This window comes from Morone saxatilis, unplaced genomic scaffold, assembly GCF_004916995.1.
Source record: "Morone saxatilis isolate NCDOM2014 unplaced genomic scaffold, NCSU_SB_2.0 Contig16, whole genome shotgun sequence".
NCBI classification, from domain to species: domain Eukaryota; kingdom Metazoa; phylum Chordata; class Actinopteri; family Moronidae; genus Morone; species Morone saxatilis.
The window spans coordinates 2,923,614-2,942,353 of record NW_023339718.1 but is presented as its reverse complement, the minus strand read 5'-3'; the positions used below and the strand labels follow the sequence as shown (position 1 = coordinate 2,942,353).

Sequence of the window (18,740 nt, the reverse complement as noted above, 5' to 3'; positions counted from 1 at the left end):
TTCTATTTCACCTCAGAAACATTATCAGGCTCAGTGGCGTGTCTTAATAACATTTCCTGAAAGTAGTGCTGGTAAATATCTTGCAGCCAGCTTAATCATGTGAGGCAGAGAGTGAGCGTCCTGGCTCCTGCTGTCTGCGCTACATCCAAGAAAATGAGCTGTTACAAAACATTTTGGATCGATTAAAACTACACAAAATTGGAAAAAAAAAATAAAAAAAATGTTACACAACTGGCAGTAATGGAGGACAGATTTCCTGTTTGGGATGAAATCCACCGTTACTTGATCTCGGGGAATGTGCTGCTGCTGGCTCGCGCCAAGCTGCTCGCTGCTGGGCTCCTCACACATCTGAATGGCCAAACACCTGCTCGTTCTGGCAAACTGTCAGTCTGAAAGCCCATCAAGGAACAGGAAGACATTTTTCACGAGCTACATTTTTCATGGTTTAAAAAGAGAAACCTTTAAAATTCATCCGCCTCCTCCCCCAGTGGAAGAGGAATAATTGTGCAACTGCTGTGTAGTTTCCAAGATGAGTTTTTTTTAAAAGAAGTCTGTGTGACCCAGTGTTTGTGTGGTGTTTTCGTCTTTATGTATTTCAAAGTCAACTACGACCACTGAAGTTTGTTTTACATGCTTTTATTTAGGCTCTAATGCGTCAGGAAAGGACAGAGTAATCATTATCCACAGAGCTTTTTCTTCTTCTCCAACATAGTAAAAGCATAAAGACATAAATATCAATGACATTACAATCATTTTACTCACTTGGCAGTCATTGTAGTGTAATCCATAAATCAATAAATAAAACACTTAGACATAAAAGTGCAATTTCATGGCAAAGGGAGGGACAATAACTGTTATGTGGGAGAAAACAATGTGTGTGGTTTGTTACATGTTTTATGCCTCACGCTGACTGCCAAGGTGGAGCGGAGTGATGTGGATGAATGTGTCAGAAACAATCGAGGCGAATAGGGTGTACGATGCAAAATCTCGTGACAGATTCTCTATCGAGAGGGACGAGGAAACACACATATTTGCCAGTTGAAACCAACATCTCAGACTTTCCTAAGATCTCAGACAGGCCTCATCTTCATCTGATCTCCTTAATACTCTCTGGATTTCCGTGTTTCTTCAGCAGTTCTAAGCAGATTTATGTGATTCTTTTAATGAGCAGGGATTTTGCTTTCCTTCCACTGTCGAGCGCACTGTGCCAAAGCTCAAGAGGCATCTTGTGTCAGCAGGCATGAGCCATCTCCATAGAAACATTATTGGCCATCCTTTGCCTGAGGTGGTTGGCAAAGTCCACCTGCGTCTGAGAGAGCACTTTGTTTATGATTGTCTTCGGGATCCAGCCCTGCAGACGACACAGACAAAGGTGTTAGAGTACAGTAGCTGCTTTTTACTTTTTAGTTCTTGAATACATTTGAATGCAAATATGAGTGGAAATTGTGCAAAAGCAAATATATACCTTTAGATCTATATTTAGTAACCAGGTGAACTTGGTCTTATTTGGGTCTTCAGCACAGGGCTTCATGACTATACAGGTAGGTCCATTCTCCGCTCTGAAACATGCAATGCAATGAATAAAACATCAGTTTTAAACGGCATTCCCATCCATCCATTACGCCAATGCACTTATCACAACAAGTAAACATTTCCTCTCGACTCACCTGACCACACCTCTCTGCTCCGGCATTTTCGGGTGCTGAGTGGACATTCCCGCCAGGAAGCAGGAGGAGCCCCGGCGCTTGGCACAGCGGACGCTGACAAAGTCCCTTGGTCCCACCACATTGCCGGGTGTCTCTGCAGACACCTCATGGGTAACCATCGTTTCCGGTCCGATCTTTTGAAGGATCTGTGCATAGTGAAATGATATAAATATATATATATGTATGTCTTGTATTTGTATGTGTTTCTCTCTCTCTGGTCATATTCCAACACCCTCGGTGCTGCCTCTCTTTCTTACCTTGACCTGTTTGACGTTCGGGTTCCACTCCCCCATTTGCTCCATGTTTCCCACCAGCTCTTGGTAAAGATTGTCAGGATGTTGCTCCAGCATCACCTCCAGCTTGAACACCTTCCCAATGTCAGGCAGCATCTTACTCAGGACTTTGTCTCCATTCGCCTGGGGAGAAGAGTATTCACATATTTTCTTTCACATGAAATATACAGTGGATAAATATCTATTCTCATCAGAGCTAGAGAGCCACACCTTTAACCATTCTGTGCATGCTTGGATGTGCATGTCTCTATACTTTTTTAGTTTTTGTTCTTTCGTATTTTGTTTGATTGATTGTTTTAATTTAATTGTATTTTCTGTGTAGTTTCTGGTTTTATTTCTCTATGATTTACTGTCTTTGCACTTATTGTATTTCGTGAAGCACCTTGTAACTCTGGTTTTGAAATAAAGTTAGTAGTATTATTATTATACTCACAGCCACAATTTCAGTGGTCCAGCCGTCCTGTTCACTGAGGATGCTGATGGCCTTTTGCAGCGCATTCTCCCCTTGCTTCACATAAGACATCTCCTCCTCGCTGTACCCCACCTCTTCCTGAATCCGAGAACCTAGAAACATACAGAAAGTAAATATGTTAGTCAACTTCCACTATTGTGTCCCTGTATTTTTAGGCTATATTTCACTGACATTTCTTCTTCTTTAAAAGCTCTTGAAATAAGCAGTTTCTGTGTGGTATTACACTTGAATTATCACATGTATCGACTCACTGAGAAGGGAGCTGCGTCGGCGGACTTGGCTGATCCAGTTGCTGGGGCCCGGACCTGCCAGTCTGTTCAGCTCATGGTGAATGGCCACCATGGCATTCTTCCTCAAACCTGGGAGACAGAGGCAAAAATAACACAGTTACTACACTTCTGAATCCATTCATTACACATACAGTATATCAAAAGGAAGGAAATCCCAAGAAAAGGTTAATTCAGTCACTCTGACTCTGGGATCCATGCAGAACTCCATTCAGATAATATGCGTTTTTGAGCATACAGTAAAAATAGGGAGAAAACTAGGCCAAGGATGCTGAATGTAGGTCTGAACAGGATTCTTTCGCTTACCTGTCATGTTCCTCATATGCCTGTAGGAGATGCCAGCACACAGTTTGAAGGTTGCAGGCAGCATTTTCCGTTATAGGAGTCTCTTGAAGCTAGAAAAAACAAAACTGAACCTAAACTAGAAAACTGTAAAAGCAAGTAGATCACAAAGATTCAATATCTGTCTGAGCTGTATATCTTCTTGAAAGAAGTGGACGAACCGACTGACAGTGCTGTAGAGAGGACTTGGGTTTCTGTCTGTAGACTTTTGAAAGTGCTGCATATATAAGAGCACTGCCCACAAGGCCGCAGTGCTATCACCGCTTAGATAAACACACACATCACCTCACTCTTCCAACGGCCATGTCACCAAGGTTGCCTGGCGGACACGACGAGCATGTCTCAGACTCTCACAAACACTGTGTCAGATAACGTCCAGTGCCCAGGCCCACTGCATTGCTCACACACACACACACACACACACACTAACATTCCCATACTAGTGGGCGACACAGGAGAGAGCAGCCTCTCCTCAATGATGAGAGGTCAGTGGGAGAGACCCTGAGTGACTCATCCATCCCTTCATGGTCCATTACAGCCTAAACACTCATTGGAATTTGAGGGCAAAAAAAAAATTCCTTTCAGTTTGGCTTGTTTTTTCCCCCGTTATGATTGATATCTTGGTATTAGCTCGAAGCATATCGCTAGTGTCATTATCACTGAGTGGAGCTATTAAACCTAATCTTCTGTTTGGCGTCCTGGAGAATTTAGGGCCTCTTTAACAGCTCAAAACAAAAATACTTAACGCTGTTTTATCACCTTGATACTCAATTCTTTCCCTTCATTTTATGAGAATTTCTTAGAAACGTGGTTTTGAACAGATGACATGTTTTAGACGTAGAAGAAGAAGCTTTGCTTTTAGCATATTTGGATTTCTGTCATCGGATTTTTATAACACTTCATAAAAGGTCTGACAGGAAGTCTAACTGACCCCAAACATAAGTCACATCACTACATAAACTAACATAATGTGATCCTCCAAGCTGTTGAACAACCTTTCAGAGGAGGTCAGGATGGCAAATTCTATCACTTCATTGAATTCTTTTCTTAAAAGCACATTTATAGTCTTGCCTTTCTGTGATCCTTCTTCTAACCTTTTATTCACCTTTTATTGTTTTATCCTTTTCATACCCTGTTAAACCAATTTTGAAGTTTATTATTATCATTATTATTATTATTATTATGTACATTTCATTGTCTGTGAATTACTTTTTAGCAGATAAAATTGATATATTTGTTCCTGTTTCAATCATATAATATATCAAAGATGAAATATTTAATATGTTTAATATGTATTTATCGTCATTTATCACCTTCAGCGAAGTTTGTGTCAATGGGAGCAGCTACCAGGTTAATATGGTTGATATTGTGATTATTAGTATTTTTTAATCACTCACTAGTTAAAGTAGGAACAAAATGTAAACTTGAGGTTAGAATTATATAATAAACTTTATTTCCATAGCACTTTTCTTAACAAGGTTACAAAGTGTTTTACAAAGAATAAAAAACAGTAGACAAAAACCCAAAATAACAATAAAAACAGCAACACAGACAACAGAAGAACACTGGACAGTGAAATGAAATGAAAATAGTAAAATGGTGGGTGGGAGGATGAAATCCAGCATTCAATTCAATATCATATTCATCATTTGCTATAAAGGATAGTTTTAAAGGTCCAGTCTGTAACACTTGGCAGAAATTGAATTTAATAATATAAGTATGTTCTCATTAGTGTATACTCACCTTTTATTTTATTTACAGTAGCACAGAATCAAACACTGGCTGTAAATAGGGCCTTAGACGGTCTTCGTGTGTGTCAAGGCCACCGTAGTTTCTCCTACACACTTCACAGCCCGTTCTCATTCCCGAGCCAAATACAGATGCGAGTGGTGTTCAGTTAGTTGCAATCTGCAACTTCACTGCTAGATGCCACAAAATCCCCTACACACTGGTCCTTTAAGAAGGGATGTAAACGCTAATGATGTCGCCTGTTTGATTTCAGATGATACAGTAAACAATTATGTACAGGATGCTCAGTCAAACTACCCTGTCAAAGTTAAAATAAACTACCCAGTGAGGGTTTAATATTGTTCAAAATGCAGCCCTGTCACTTTTTCCATAGCGGTTAGACTTGTCAAACACATCACATTTCATAATATGGACATTCAAACGTCAGCTTCATGACTCATGACTCACGTTTTTCCAAAAGGCTTCCTCAATCGTCAAACAGCACACCATGATCTGTTAATAACATGTTTTATCAAGCCGCTCACATGTTTTGACAACCTTGCTTACTCCGTCCAAGCAAAATCCAAACTATCTAACAGCAACATTGCCTCAGCGAGCTGCACGTCAAACGTGCGCTCAGAGTCAACAATGCACATGACCACAGGAATGGAAACCTGTCAAGAGGGTGGCAGGCCATCTGATTAGTGAACGGCAACATGCACAGAGAAAACAGGACCAGATTAATAAATCCCAAAGGCAGACTGAAGTCACCTTAACCTGCAACCTTGCGTTCCTCTTTCTGGTTGGCAGCAATTATCCATCAGTCTCTCTGGCCTTCTGCAGGGTGAGTTCTCTCATTTACCATGGGAACACACAGGCCTAGTACTATCTGACCTATTATTACTCAGCCACAGTAGACAGAGCAGACACCCATGTCTCTTGTACTGTAAAGCTGTTTTATTTTCCTGACAAAGAATTGGCCATTGGGCCCAGTGGGTCATATGGCCGTACTTGACAAGAGCAGCATTATGTTTTAATGAGCCTCCGTCCTGGGGCAAACTGCAGCTCTCTAATGTTTAAGAACCTGAGGAAGGTTAAAGAGTCTCTCCTATTAAAAAGTGTCTCTGCTTTTCTGTAAGTACTTTAATTTTTGATGTCCAGACAGTGGAATCATTACTAAGTAATCATGTGTATTATAGTTTTACAGGCCCCAGAGACACTGGGACACTTCACTGGATAAAAATGACCTGTATCCAAATAGATCCAATGACATCCAAGTTTATGGAAATGTATCCAGATCTGTATATCATATCATAGATCCAGTCTATAATATTCTGCATCTGGACAATATCTGTCAATACACAAATGTATCACCACCTTGGATACTACCAGATGTTTCTGCATTTATTCCAGTGCATTTTGATTTTTTTATTCTTGACTCACATTTCACCTGCATTTAATTATAATAAAGGTTTGTTCAGCACTAAAAAAGCCTTCAGAAAATGATTATTTATTTATTTTTCAGTAGTTGTAAGTTATGTATGTACATACAACAAGTGCACACTTCTATATTCTGACACCTGTAAGCTGCTCATAGTTATGATATCATATATTTTGTGTTGTCAGGAGCTTGTCTTGTAATTATGTAAATTGTTATGGTGCATTGTCACACTGTAAAGCTTTTTGTGGACCCCATGCAGAAAAGCTTCTGCAATGCTGTAGCTAACTGGGAGCCTAATGAACTAAACTAACTCCTTTATTCAGATTCCATGAAGTAGGTGCCTATGTTTTATCCCACGAGTCGGGCAGTGATGGCATTCATTTGCAATGTAATGGACTCTGATTACAACTTTTTAGCTCCATGGTGCATGTGTAATGAAAATATTATCTTCTTGCAGTAGATGTGGAGTTATTCAGTTAATATATTTACTTGGAGACAGTGACTTTCTCACAGGATAATGTTTTATAAAGTACAGTCAAAGCAAAAATACATTATGAACTTCATGGGGCTTAAACTGTCTAGGTTTGTCAAATCTATTGAGTATCTTCCAAAGTTATAGTGTTTTTAGTTTGAAATCCCCTCTTTGTGTTTCTTTACTGAGCTGGGGAGTGATTTTTGTATTAAAAAGTAGCTTTAGAAAATATCCTCTGTTTATCTAATGTCATATCAGCTCTTGCTGAATTTCTTTTTTAAACATATTTCACACTGTGGATCTTGTCCCAATGCTCTTATATTTGAATCATGTTATATAAGGATCTCAGATAATAGTTTCAAAGTGCACTTATAATTATCTGTAGGAGAATACAGGCTTATAAAAAGAAATATTTCTGATTCATGTCTCCTCCTGTTATATGGTCATGTTATTACAGTATTGCAATATACTGCAAAACTAGTTTTTTTTATTGTGCCACTATAAAGATAAGAGCTTAGCAGTCTACAAGAACTTTAACACAATGGTGAGTAGGACAATGTTATCTCTAATCATTTAAATGTATTAGAATAGGAACAAGGAAGTGTTCTGTGGCCACATGGACAGAGGAGACGAGGAAATAAAGAGACAGACATACTGAGGATTACTCAAACTATAGCACAGAGTTTATTGGGACTTGAAGGACACAGTGGGTTTGGCTTTCACATGCACTCAGCACTCTGCTGTACATCACATTAAGAAGGAGAATTCCCTCACTGACTTTCTCCTCTCCATCCTCAACTTTTTCCTTCCCTTCCCTTCCAACAAACTGCGAGTCTGTGTGTATTTGTGTGTTGACGCGTTCCCCAGAAAACAAACAGAGCACGACAGTCAGAGAATACACAAAGTGCTGATGTCTGTGTGGGCATTGTCTGGGAGATCATGCTAACAAGGAGGCACTTCAGTCTGATTCAGATTTTTTTTCTTTTCATATCAAGTACGTAGAGAAAAGAAGAAAAAAAAAACAGGCTTGTGTCAGATTGGTAAGGACAATTAAAATTACTGCATGGACCAGCTTTCACTACCTCAAATAGGCAAATACCACATTCTTAAAAACAAGCAGAAGAGATTGAGCTCCCCCTCCCTTTTAATTGTCTGTGCTGCTGCGAGAAGGCCACTTCTTTGTGTGGTGTTTGCAGGATCCTCTGGCGTCTTCCTCTCCTCCTCCGCTCTGACATGAATGAACTGGAGCGATTAAATAAAAATTCAGATAAGGTAAAACCTTTCACGTAGCTATTGATACCCTGTGTCTTCGGTCATGGTCGGACACAAAACAGGAGGAAGACCCTTTAGATTTGTGAGGCATTTTGAAGAGCATAAGTGTAAAGGGGCAAAATATAAAAAACCTGTACATGTAACAACAAACAGCTATGCAGCAAGATTTTTTTTTTTTAAATGGAAAAGGCATAAGGAGAACAAGAACACTTTAGTTTTGGATGTAGAAAACAAGCGGAGCGTGACAGTATCAATACAATAATGTGCCTTCATGATCAGAGGTAAAAACATTTTCATTTGGTGAAGAAACAGCATGACATTATTTGAAATTGTGCAACTTGTAAGTCAGGCTGAGTGCATGTGTTCCTCTCCTCTCCATCGGGGGACTGTGCAGAAAATTGAGCAAAAAAAAAAAAAAAAATATTAACTAAGGGAGAGATTTCTGTTTCTGTACATCATATTAATTTGTTTTTCAAAACTCCACATAATGTCAAATATAAAGTGACACTGTAAACCGAGGGAGACGTCTCTGTGTTGTACGCTATACTATGGAATGAGGTATGCAGAAGCGAAAGGGATACAGCTGTCCATACTTACACTTGTCCATGCAATGAAAACACAACACGATTCTCACGATTCAGTCTGTGTATGTCTATCCTGTATGTATGTATGTATGTATGTACTGTATGTGTGCTTTAAGCAATATGATATGTATGCAGGCTCATATTTAGAGAAAGTGTATAAAACGGATCACGCACTCTGATCCTCCTCTGGTTCTAAACGACGGCTGAAAACCTTCAATAAAATCAACATGACAACGGTATCACAAAACTAAACTGTAATCTTTGGCCTGAGTGTACACAAAGGCAATGTACATTATGTGTTGAGGTGATGTGTTCTGAATGTCTAGGAGTGATCTGAGGTATGGGAAGTGGAAATACAGAGAAAGAATAAGTTATTGTTGAGTTGTACAGGTGTGGTGACAGATGGATAGGTGGAGAGAAACGGGTACAAGATACAGGCCAGAAAGTAAAGGACTGAAAAATTTGTGAAAAAGAAATTCCTTTTCTGGAAAAATTCACCAAGACCCCATCTTCTATTCCCTGTGGTGGTCTTTATTATACAGTGGATCCCCTGAATATTAGCTTGTTTTCTATCCTTCTCGGTTTTCATCAGCGTCAGTGGCTCTGTTCTACAGTCCAACAATCCTGAGGGTAAGTAAGGTTTGTCCGAATATTTCCAAACGTCTCTGACCATCCCACTACAAATGCCCGGGGTCTCAGGGCCTGGTCAACCCCCCCCACCCCCCCCTTATGGGCTGACCATTTAGGCTTTTAGACAGGCTGTCTCCGGCTGCTGCTCAGGCCCCGGCAGTGGACCAATCAGCAGCGGGGAAGCCCCTCGGAGCTCCTTCCCTTTGTGTGTGTGTGGCTCCCACACTGCCACTGTGCCACTAGGGGGCAGAGTTGGACATGGAGTCCACAGAGTTTACACTGGAAGACTGCACACGGCTGTGGGAGATAGAGACCTCTGGGTGCTGCAGCAGAGAAACAGAGGAGTCGATTTGTTAGTTTTGTATTTAGTCAGTGTTTGTGTGTGTGTGTTTGTATGTTTTGGTGTGTGTTGTGTGTGTGTGTGTCTTTGTGTGTGTTCCCTTACATGTCTCCTGAAGATCCTGTCCAGCAGGCTGCGTCTGGGCGGCTCTGGTGGCTGATTCCAGTCCAGATCTGGGGGTCTCGTCCCTTGAGGCCCAAACACATTCAAATCTCTGAAACACTCTGTTTCAATCATCTGAATGAGAGGAGAGGAGAGGAGAGGAGAGGAGAGGAGAGGAGAGGAGAGGAGGAAAGGACAGAAGATAAGAAGAGAGGATGATAAAATAGGGGAGGGAAGGAAAGGACATGAGGATAGGAGGAGAGGAAAGTAAAGAAAAGGAAATATGAGAGGAGAGGAGGACAAGAGATAGAAGGAAAGGAGAGAAGAACATAGGAGATGAGATGATATGAGAGGGGAGGAAAGGAAAGGATATGAGGAGAGGAAATAAGAAGAGAGGAGAGCAGAAGAGGAAAGGAAAGGAAAAGAAAGGGAAAGAAAGATGTGAGAGAAGAGAAATTTGGGGAACTTTGTGTGAGTTCTTCCAGGAGTTATACAAACGGCACCGAGCATTTAAAAATGTCATATTAAGTGCACACACTTACCTCATTCTGCCATGGGATGGAAACACAGCCTGTAGCAAATTTGGAGTAGAAGTCATTGTCAGTTTGGTCCAAATTTACTCCCTTGACTGTGGAGAACTGCTCTATGTCCAACACGTCCTTACAGTACACTGCCCGGGGCTGGGAGAGGGCAACGACCACGAGAAAAGAGGGTTGAGAGGAAAAACAGGAGACAAGTTTATCGTAACAGATAATTTATCATCATGGAATTTCACTTGCTGACATTTTTCATACAGCGGCCATTTTGGACTATTTTCGGTTAGCGAGAGGATTAAAACTAAAGGTCTTTACGAAGAGTTTCAGAACATGTTTTGGCAGAGTGGATTGATTTATGTACTGTAGTGTAAATTACTCACATCAGGCACAAAGGGAGGCTCCACTATTCCAGCCTCCAGCCTCTTGAAGTTGATGTTTTTAAAGAACGAGTGGGCCTTGACGCCCGCTGCTCCGTCCGCCAGGCACCCCAGCCTCTGCTTAGGGTCTTTGGTCAGCAGCTGGGTGAGCAGCAGCAGAGATGACTCAGCACATTATTCATCAGTTCATCCATCTCTCCGCACAAAAAAATGTTCCCATCAATGCTCACCATTCTACAGATGGCCTTGGTGTCCTCTGTAAACTTGTCGTTGTACTCCTCCTCTTCCTCCTGCACCCTCCTCTCCACCTCTTCCCGCTTCACTCGCTCTTTGCGGGCACGGAAGGGCGATCGACCGGCGGTCATCTCGTAAACGAGGCAGCCCAGCCCCCACCAGTCGGGACTCATGCCGTATTTTTCATTGTTTATCACCTCCGGAGCTAGAGAGAAAAGGAAACGGGTTGTTACGGTTAAAAATTTAATAATTAATCAGGTAAATTTACTCCTGGGATCGTTGATTACTGTGTTACTCACCCATGTAGCCCACAGTCCCCACCCTGCCTCTGATGGGTTCACCTTCAGGCACTTTGATGGCCAACCCCAGGTCAGAAATACGGATGTGTCCTGCAGCGTAACAGTGGTCAGCATGAGCATGATACATTTCATTTATTCAAAGTTTAGTGGATTGTGTAGTTTGAAAGTGTGTATCAGCAGCAAAAGAATGCTGTGTGATGCAATAATCAGAAATTGAAGCTGATGAAGTTTCAGAACTCACCATTGTCATCTAATAGGATATTCTCCGGTTTCAAATCCCTACAAATAACACAGCATGTTAAAAAAACAATGTTCAACAAATAAGAAAAGTATACATACACACTTGATAATTTAAAGAATATGAAAACTTGATTCAAGAAAGTCTTAAAACTCAATAAAACAATCTGAGCAGTGAAAGTTTGAAGGGTTGTGAAAAGGTTGTGATGCATTTTTGGTGAAACAGCGTAGTCAGGGTTAAGATTAGCAGCCTAAAGGTAACTTTATTGTGTTTTCTCCACTGGCAGTCACATTTTCTCCACTGGAAGAGCAACCTTAGGTTAACTTTATTGGGCTTTGTCCACTGGAAGGACACCCTAGATGGCACTTCATTCATTTTTTTTTTACCACTGGAAGGGCACCTTAGAGGGTACTTTTTTGTGTTTTATCTACTGGAATAGCATCATAAAGGGCACTTCATTGTGCTTTTTTGTCCCCAAGACCACCTTAGAGGGGACTTTAATTTTGTTTTCTCCACTACATGGGCACCCCAGAGGCCACTTTATCATGTTTTATCTACTATGAGGGCATTCAGAAAGGGTGCTTTGCAGCAATCGCCCATGTGTCCACCAGTGAGTCTAAGAAGGTAACTGAGCTGAACTACGTCTCATTGCGCTATAAGAGAGTTACCTGTAGACGATGGATTCTCTGTGCAAATGTTCGAGTCCACAGGAGATCTGAGCAGCGTAAAACTGGACCCTGTCTTTCTCGAAGCCCGGCGTGCCCATGTTGTAGATGTGAAACTTCAGGTCTCCACCGTTCATGATGGTCAGCACCAGACACAGAGCGTCTTTGGTCTCGTATGCATACGCTAAGCTCACCTAGAAAGACAGGGGAGAACATGATAAATGGTATGAGGCCGTTACACGTACTGTAACACAAACACTCTTCTATTAGGTTTACTCACAACAAATCTACTGTTGACTTTCTCTAAAATCTGCTTCTCGTTAAGAGCCATGGACTCTCCTTTCCTCTTCTTTATCCTCTTCTTCTCCAGCTTCTTGCAGGCGTACATCTTCCCTGTAGCTCTGACCTGGCAGGCACACACCTGAAAATAAAACACACATTAGTGTCAACCAAATCCCAATTAACTTTAAGCACCACACATCCATCACTGTCATCATAAACTTACCTCTCCGAATCCCCCCTTCCCCAGCACTCGGTACTGTCTGAACGTGTCTTTCGTGATCGGTTGCCTGACAGAACACAGACACAGCAAAATCCATTAATAGACGCTCATATAGTATTGATTAGGAGGGAGATATTATCTGCGGAACACAATACCATCCTGAGTCTGTTTCCTGTACAGAGGGTGGGGCCTCCTGTACGCAATTTCACTTTCCAGACACGGATACAATCACGGCTGCTCTGAAAGCCTGCTGTTTACTTCTAACTGCCTTTGATATGCACTCTGCATAAAATATTTTCCTGTCTGGAGTCATCATGCTCCTCCTCAGTGTCTCCGAAGTGAAGTGTGATTCTAGTCCAGTCAAGTTCTTTCACCTGCCAGTTGTTTGTTTCTTTAAAGTGGTATAATGTTGTGGGAAATTACATCTGAAAGAGTTATTCCACATGTTCAAATCAGAGGTGGAATTTAACAAAGTACACTTGGTTGCACTTTCGTATTTTCCTTCGATGCTACTTTATATTTCTAGGAAGAAATATTGTACTTTTTACTCCGCTGCAATGCTTTGACAGCTATATTAGTTAGTATTTACTTTGCTGATGGGATTTTATACAACAGTAAAGTATCTGAATACTTCTTCCATGTCTGGTTAAAATGTTACTGACCTTTAATGTGTTGCTGTAAAGCTGTTGTGTTATCTGTTCTTTTCAGATCCGTAAAATGTTGTTTTTGTTGCTGACTTTTGCTATTTCAGCTTAAAAGTCACCTCACCAATAAAGAGATATATATAAGCAGAACTCCCAGAGGCAGAAGTGATAATTGTTATTGTTTAGCATTGTTAAAGGCAATTACACTGAGTGGCCACTTTTTAGGTACAGCTGTACAATCTAATGAAATCCAATATAATCTTTTTTTTTTACACTGTCATAGAGGCATTATATTGAGATGTGTTTCTAATATTCTGCCTCGTTCATTATGTCAATAGTGAGGACAAAATATTATTTAGTTATTAGTATTTATATTGTATTTTCAGGACCCCAGACAGACTAAAGGCACATACATGTGGTTTTAATGAGGACCCTTAAAGGTCCAGTGGGTAACATTTAGGAGGATCTACTGGCGGAAATGGAATATAATATTTCTAGGTATGTTTTCATTAGTTTATAATCACCTTAATATAAGAATTGTTGTGTTTTTGTTACCTTAGAAAAAGCTGTTTTTTGAAGTCTGAAATGTTTCTACAGTAGTCCAGAACGGAACACTCTAGATAGGGACGTTTTTTGAGACGAGTTTTGTGGTCACCGTAGTTTCTCCTACACACTTCACTGTCCGTTCTCACTCCCAGGTTGTCAAATACAGACATGAGCAGTGTTCAGTTAACTGCAATCTGCAATTTCACCACTAGATGACACTAAATCCTAAACATTGGTCCTTCAAATAAACAATAAACAACCTCAATAATAACCGTATAATTGAATTTGCACATTCCTGACAATGTAAACAAAAACTGCAATCTATAAACTTTGTAAAAGGTAGAATATAACTATAAAAGGTAGAATATATGGCAGAACTGTTGCATTATTGAATTAGATTGTACAGGTGTGAATAATAAAGTGGCCACTGAGTGTATATGATAACTCCCTTCATTTGTATTAGATTTTATTAGTGCTAGATTAAAGTAGGCTTTATTAGGCTGCAAATGTCACATTAGATGCAACCAGTAACTGAAATTAAATCAGAAAAACACGATTTCAATAATAAACCCATATACGTCAACTTGTTAATTTACATGACATGACTCAACAGCTTTCATTAACTTATTTGCATACCTCTCCAGCATCTTCCACTGCAGGAATCGGTCAAAGTACATGCTGTTCTGGAAGTCAGCGAACGGAGCTCCTCTCAGGTAGTCATGGACGGCCCTGATCCGACACACACACACACAAACACAAACACAGCAGGCTCAGCACAAAACAACTGAGAATATTATTCAAGCTGAAATTCACTTAGCAATATCTGTGCTGTTTGTTTCCATACATAACATGTATGGTATAGGTATAAACACAATAGAGAGAGCAAATACAGGTGAGAGTCCAGCAGACAGGTGAGAGGGAATAAAGACAGAGTGGACACTCACTTGCGGCAGTTGCTGAAGATCTCCTTACATGGACTGAGCTCGAGGTTCTCTCTGCACTGGTCTGCAAAAACCTCTGCTATGTCTACAGGCTGAGGTGACTACATCAACACACGTAAACACACACGGTGACATATGCGCACACACACAAATACATTACTTTTTATTACACGCACTACATCAGAGTAAGAAGAAACACGCATTACTTCTCAGAGAATAGCACAGTGACAATACATTTTTATTTCTGTACATTTAACGAGTACATTGTGGGTGTTTGGGAGGTTTTCGTTTAGCTGTAACTCAACATTATTGTCCGACCACAAGTTTTAAACATCAGTTACTGTAAAATGTCTAAGAGGAAGAAACTTACTTGTTTGGAGAGAAACGTCTTGATGATCCTGTCTCCGTGACTTTTTCTTTTTTCATCAGGCGTCACCTCATAGTCTTCCTAAACAACAAAATAACATCATCACATTAATGGCTGCACAATATGGTAAAAGACATCATATTGCAATTATTTTGATAGATACTGCGATTGCCATTAGTGGGATTGATCATTTTTGTGTCCCAATTTTCAATTTTGCTGAAAAATCTATTAAAATCCTACTGATGTGACATTTATAACAACTTTAGGGTTTCATGGTTGTGAATTATTTCCCTGGCTGGTGTTTATCCTCCTCCACCGTAACCTCAGGACTCCTCCAATGCACTGTTTGACCTCTAAACTTAAACCGAACTGAATATAATAACAACTTACAAACATTTCTAACTGCAGAATTTTTGACTTATTAAAAAGACTTGGAAGTGGTACCTACAGTATATAAATAGAAGCACCAAGACCAGAAATATACTTTTGAAGTGGTAGAACAGAATTAATTAGAAGAAAAAAAAACACAATTTCTTACATAAAACATTAAATAATTAGGAACTTTGTCTGTGAACTAATCACAAAATATAACCTTGACAATCTGTACAGAAACGTCCTCTGACATTAGACCCGAGCTCGATTTGGATCGAGGAAGTAAAACCAAATGGAAAAAAATGCTAAACACAACTCAAGTGTTTAAAAACCAGAAGAAGTCTGCTGAGATGAAGGACAGGTTACTTAAATGTGTATCCTCTTAAATGATCCTGAGGATGATTTAGGATCCGGTTTCTGACCAGAGGGACTCAAACCGGATCCTGAGCCCCCCCTCATCTCCTCTCTCTCTCCATCTCTGATTTAAAAAAAAACAAAACTTCTCTCAAAGTCTCTCTCTGCCTAAGGAAAAGAAACTCCTCTTCATTCGCGGTTTAATTTGTATGATGGAGTAGCTGCTGTTTGGCGGTGACGAGGCCACAGCACACCTCTCACCCTCTGCGCCTCTGTGTGTCGCCGTCACTCTCACATAAACATATGCTGCTCTTGGCTCCGTGTTTGCACATACGAAGCCGTTGACACAAACAGGTTTGGCCGTCACGCGCTCGACATATTGGACATCTCAACATGAAAAGCGCTCTGACGCGTTTCAGTCGCCAGCACTTTTAACCCTGTCAAAAAAAGGAGGGAAGCAACATGGCGCTGGGTGCTGCACGCTGGTCCTACTCTTTCTATCAGTGGCTTTTTTCCAACATGGCCTTGTGTTGCCTGGCAACCTCACAGTAAACACGGCGGGATTCCTTGAGGTCCTGGAGTGTCACAGTGTGTCACACCAGCGTCACCAGCTTTCCACTACAAAACACACACACACACACACACACACACACACACACTCACATATATATATATACAGTACATATACACATAAGCCCCAAGCTTAAGGAAAAACAGGCTTTAAAAAGCAACAACGTCACTGACACTTCAGAACAAAGCCAAAAGAAGTCCGGCAATAAATACATAACTGTATATAAATGTAAATATATAGGAGGACTCAGAGAGAGAGAGAGAGAGGAGGGAGAGTGCGAATTGTGATTGCTGCCAAGTGTTGATTAACTGAGGCTTTGTTATCAGAGGCTCCAGAGAAATCACACACACACACACACACACGCACACAGAGTAAATGAGCTGTCTGAATCCCACCCTTTGCCGGTGGGGGGTCAGCCAAAGGGGAAAAGAAGACGCCCCTTTAGCCTTTTGGAAGCAGAGGGGATCCAACACCCACACCCACATAAAACTGAACGCACAAACACCTTCTCATGATGTAAGAGGAACCACTGGAACCCCCGAGCACATTCCTTCCCTCTGCTGCACACATACACACACACACACACACTCCCTCTTCCTCCAAAACGGTCATGTTCATGCGTATACACTCCTCAGAGTCACACATACACTCATGTTCCCTCGAATTGATCACCGTTTCTGAGGTAGTTTTGTACTTTTTTGTAAGGTTTCAGTGACACAACTGTTTCTAGTGAACCTGCACATGAGTCATGTGTTATTTAATCACTTTAAACACAAGCACCTACCTGTCTGTGTAATTTATGATTTATTTTATTGTATTTTTTTAATGCAACAGAAGTATTCTTGTAAAATTGCTTGTCTATTCACTTCTTGGAATTTGCCTTTCTCTGTGGTGGGAGGGTGAAGGTTGGGGATGGAGTTAATGCCCATTATTCCTACTTTCCATTCTTCTCATTTTATTTATGTCATATCTGAGCTTTCTTATTAAATTTTTCATGTTGTATATGAAAAATACAATAAATATATTCTCCAAAAACACAAGCACCTGCCTGGTTTATTGTCAGTAAAGTGTCACTGGGTGAGCGTGGCCACAGAGTCCGTCACATGGGCTGCAGAATTAGCGCCAACATGTGCTTGGGATGAATGCGTGTAAGTGGTTTCCCCCTCGCTGAGGGTGGCGGTCACTTTTAGGGCTTGGTGGTTGAAGGGGGCAAGAGAAAGGGAGGGACGGGGGTGTTGGGATTGGAAGGGGGGGTGTGGGAAACAATGCTGTCCTTTCTGTCCCGTCACATGTCCGCAAAGATATTCTGGGCATAGATAAAGACTTAAATGTGTCATGTGGGAGGTATTCCGTCTAGACACAGAGAGAGAGAGATTGGAGATGGAGGGGGGACAACAAGCCGGGTGGAGGGGAGGGGGGGAGCTGACTGGTTGAATAATCACTACTCAGTTTAATTGTCTCCTCTGGCTGCGTGACCCAGCATCGGCTACGGGCTACGCTGTAATGAAAGTGAGTGCATTGAAAAAGTGGATGAGTGTTTGTTTTCTAGACCTGCATTCAACCATGAAACAGCGCTGCAACTCTGCCACTCTTAATACACCTGGGAACGCTGGAGGAACTGACCGTTAGCTAAGCCCCTCACCTGTTGCTGTTACTGTATGGCTGTTGCTATGTTATTGTTGCTACACCTGTCAGACTGTGGTTTACAATAATGGGGACAGATTTGCTGCTCAAACTTCACAGTGACAACGGGTTTTCGATTTCACACTGAAGTGGTTAAAAGTAGGTTTCTCATTTATAGCTGACATACATTTTATCAGCTGTAGCTGGCTGGCATACACTAATGCAAATACTGTGAGTTGGTTGAAATCTCTGTCTCAAGCTTAATGTTTAAATTAGTCCTGTAACTTTATTATATAATATGCATATGGTCACTATATTCATTATAATGCAAAAACTGAGGCTAAAGCTAAATGTCCCACACAAAGAGTCAACATCAGCTTTAGATTCAGAAAAGAGAATTTGAGGATGAGGATAATTGATGAATTATGACAAATAATAAAAGCCCAAAACATAATCTTAAAAAAAAGAAGAAACCTGGGTGAAGTCATAGACATAATAGACCTAATTTTTAATTATACAGTCTAAAGTTAGAGCAGATAAACAGAGAGATATCTCTCTTATTAGAACACCATTTAGCAACTGGGGAAATACAAACCTTAATAGGCCACCCATTACTAGTTCCAGTTGCCAAGTGTAAGAGAACTCTCAATTAGAGGTTAAATTCTTTGTTTACTGACGCTTTTATGGTAATTATTTAAAGGAGAAAAAGAGAGTTGATTGTTCATTTTCCTGGGGATATTCCGGGATTCTTAATGGCAAACTTCTGGTTAACACACGCCCACTTAGTGTGGTGTGTGTGTGT

The 18,740-nt window shown here is 40.8% G+C and overlaps 2 protein-coding genes across 2 annotated transcripts in view; both read right to left on the bottom strand.

Annotated features, from left to right (window-relative positions):
• Positions 1-688: 688 nt before the first annotated feature.
• Positions 689-3,145, bottom strand: star (steroidogenic acute regulatory protein). The gene is made up of 7 exons (XM_035658669.1): positions 3,065-3,145; positions 2,723-2,830; positions 2,433-2,563; positions 1,964-2,122; positions 1,668-1,852; positions 1,466-1,559; positions 689-1,351 (listed from the first exon to the last, which is right to left on the bottom strand). Exons 1-7 carry the CDS (start codon positions 3,126-3,128, stop codon positions 1,232-1,234), a joined length of 861 nt encoding a protein of 286 aa, XP_035514562.1. The 5' UTR covers positions 3,129-3,145; the 3' UTR covers positions 689-1,231.
• Positions 3,146-7,411: 4,266 nt separating this feature from the next.
• grk5l (G protein-coupled receptor kinase 5 like) overlaps positions 7,412-18,740 on the bottom strand; it is a gene marked incomplete at its 5' end in the record, with an annotated part of 11,678 nt that continues 349 nt past the window's right edge. Inside the window, 13 exon segments of the mRNA XM_035658903.1 lie at positions 7,412-9,550; positions 9,673-9,804; positions 10,212-10,349; positions 10,586-10,723; positions 10,813-11,021; positions 11,116-11,205; positions 11,357-11,394; positions 12,022-12,212; positions 12,299-12,439; positions 12,524-12,587; positions 14,347-14,439; positions 14,655-14,752; positions 15,022-15,099. Coding sequence (XP_035514796.1) covers positions 9,467-9,550; positions 9,673-9,804; positions 10,212-10,349; positions 10,586-10,723; positions 10,813-11,021; positions 11,116-11,205; positions 11,357-11,394; positions 12,022-12,212; positions 12,299-12,439; positions 12,524-12,587; positions 14,347-14,439; positions 14,655-14,752; positions 15,022-15,099 — 1,494 coding nt within the window.

What these genes read in the sequence shown, in the direction of transcription:
- star (XM_035658669.1), bottom strand. Translation starts at nt 3,128, where the DNA reads ATGCTGCCTGCAACCTTCAAACTGTGTGCTGGCATCTCCTACAGGCAT. An exon ending in CGAACGTCAAACAGGTCAAG is followed by an intron (nt 1,853 to 1,963) that starts GTAAGAAAGAGA and finishes CACTATGCACAG; the next exon opens with ATCCTTCAAAAGATCGGACC. An exon ending in GAGCAGAGAGGTGTGGTCAG is followed by an intron (nt 1,560 to 1,667) that starts GTGAGTCGAGAG and finishes TGCATGTTTCAG; the next exon opens with AGCGGAGAATGGACCTACCT.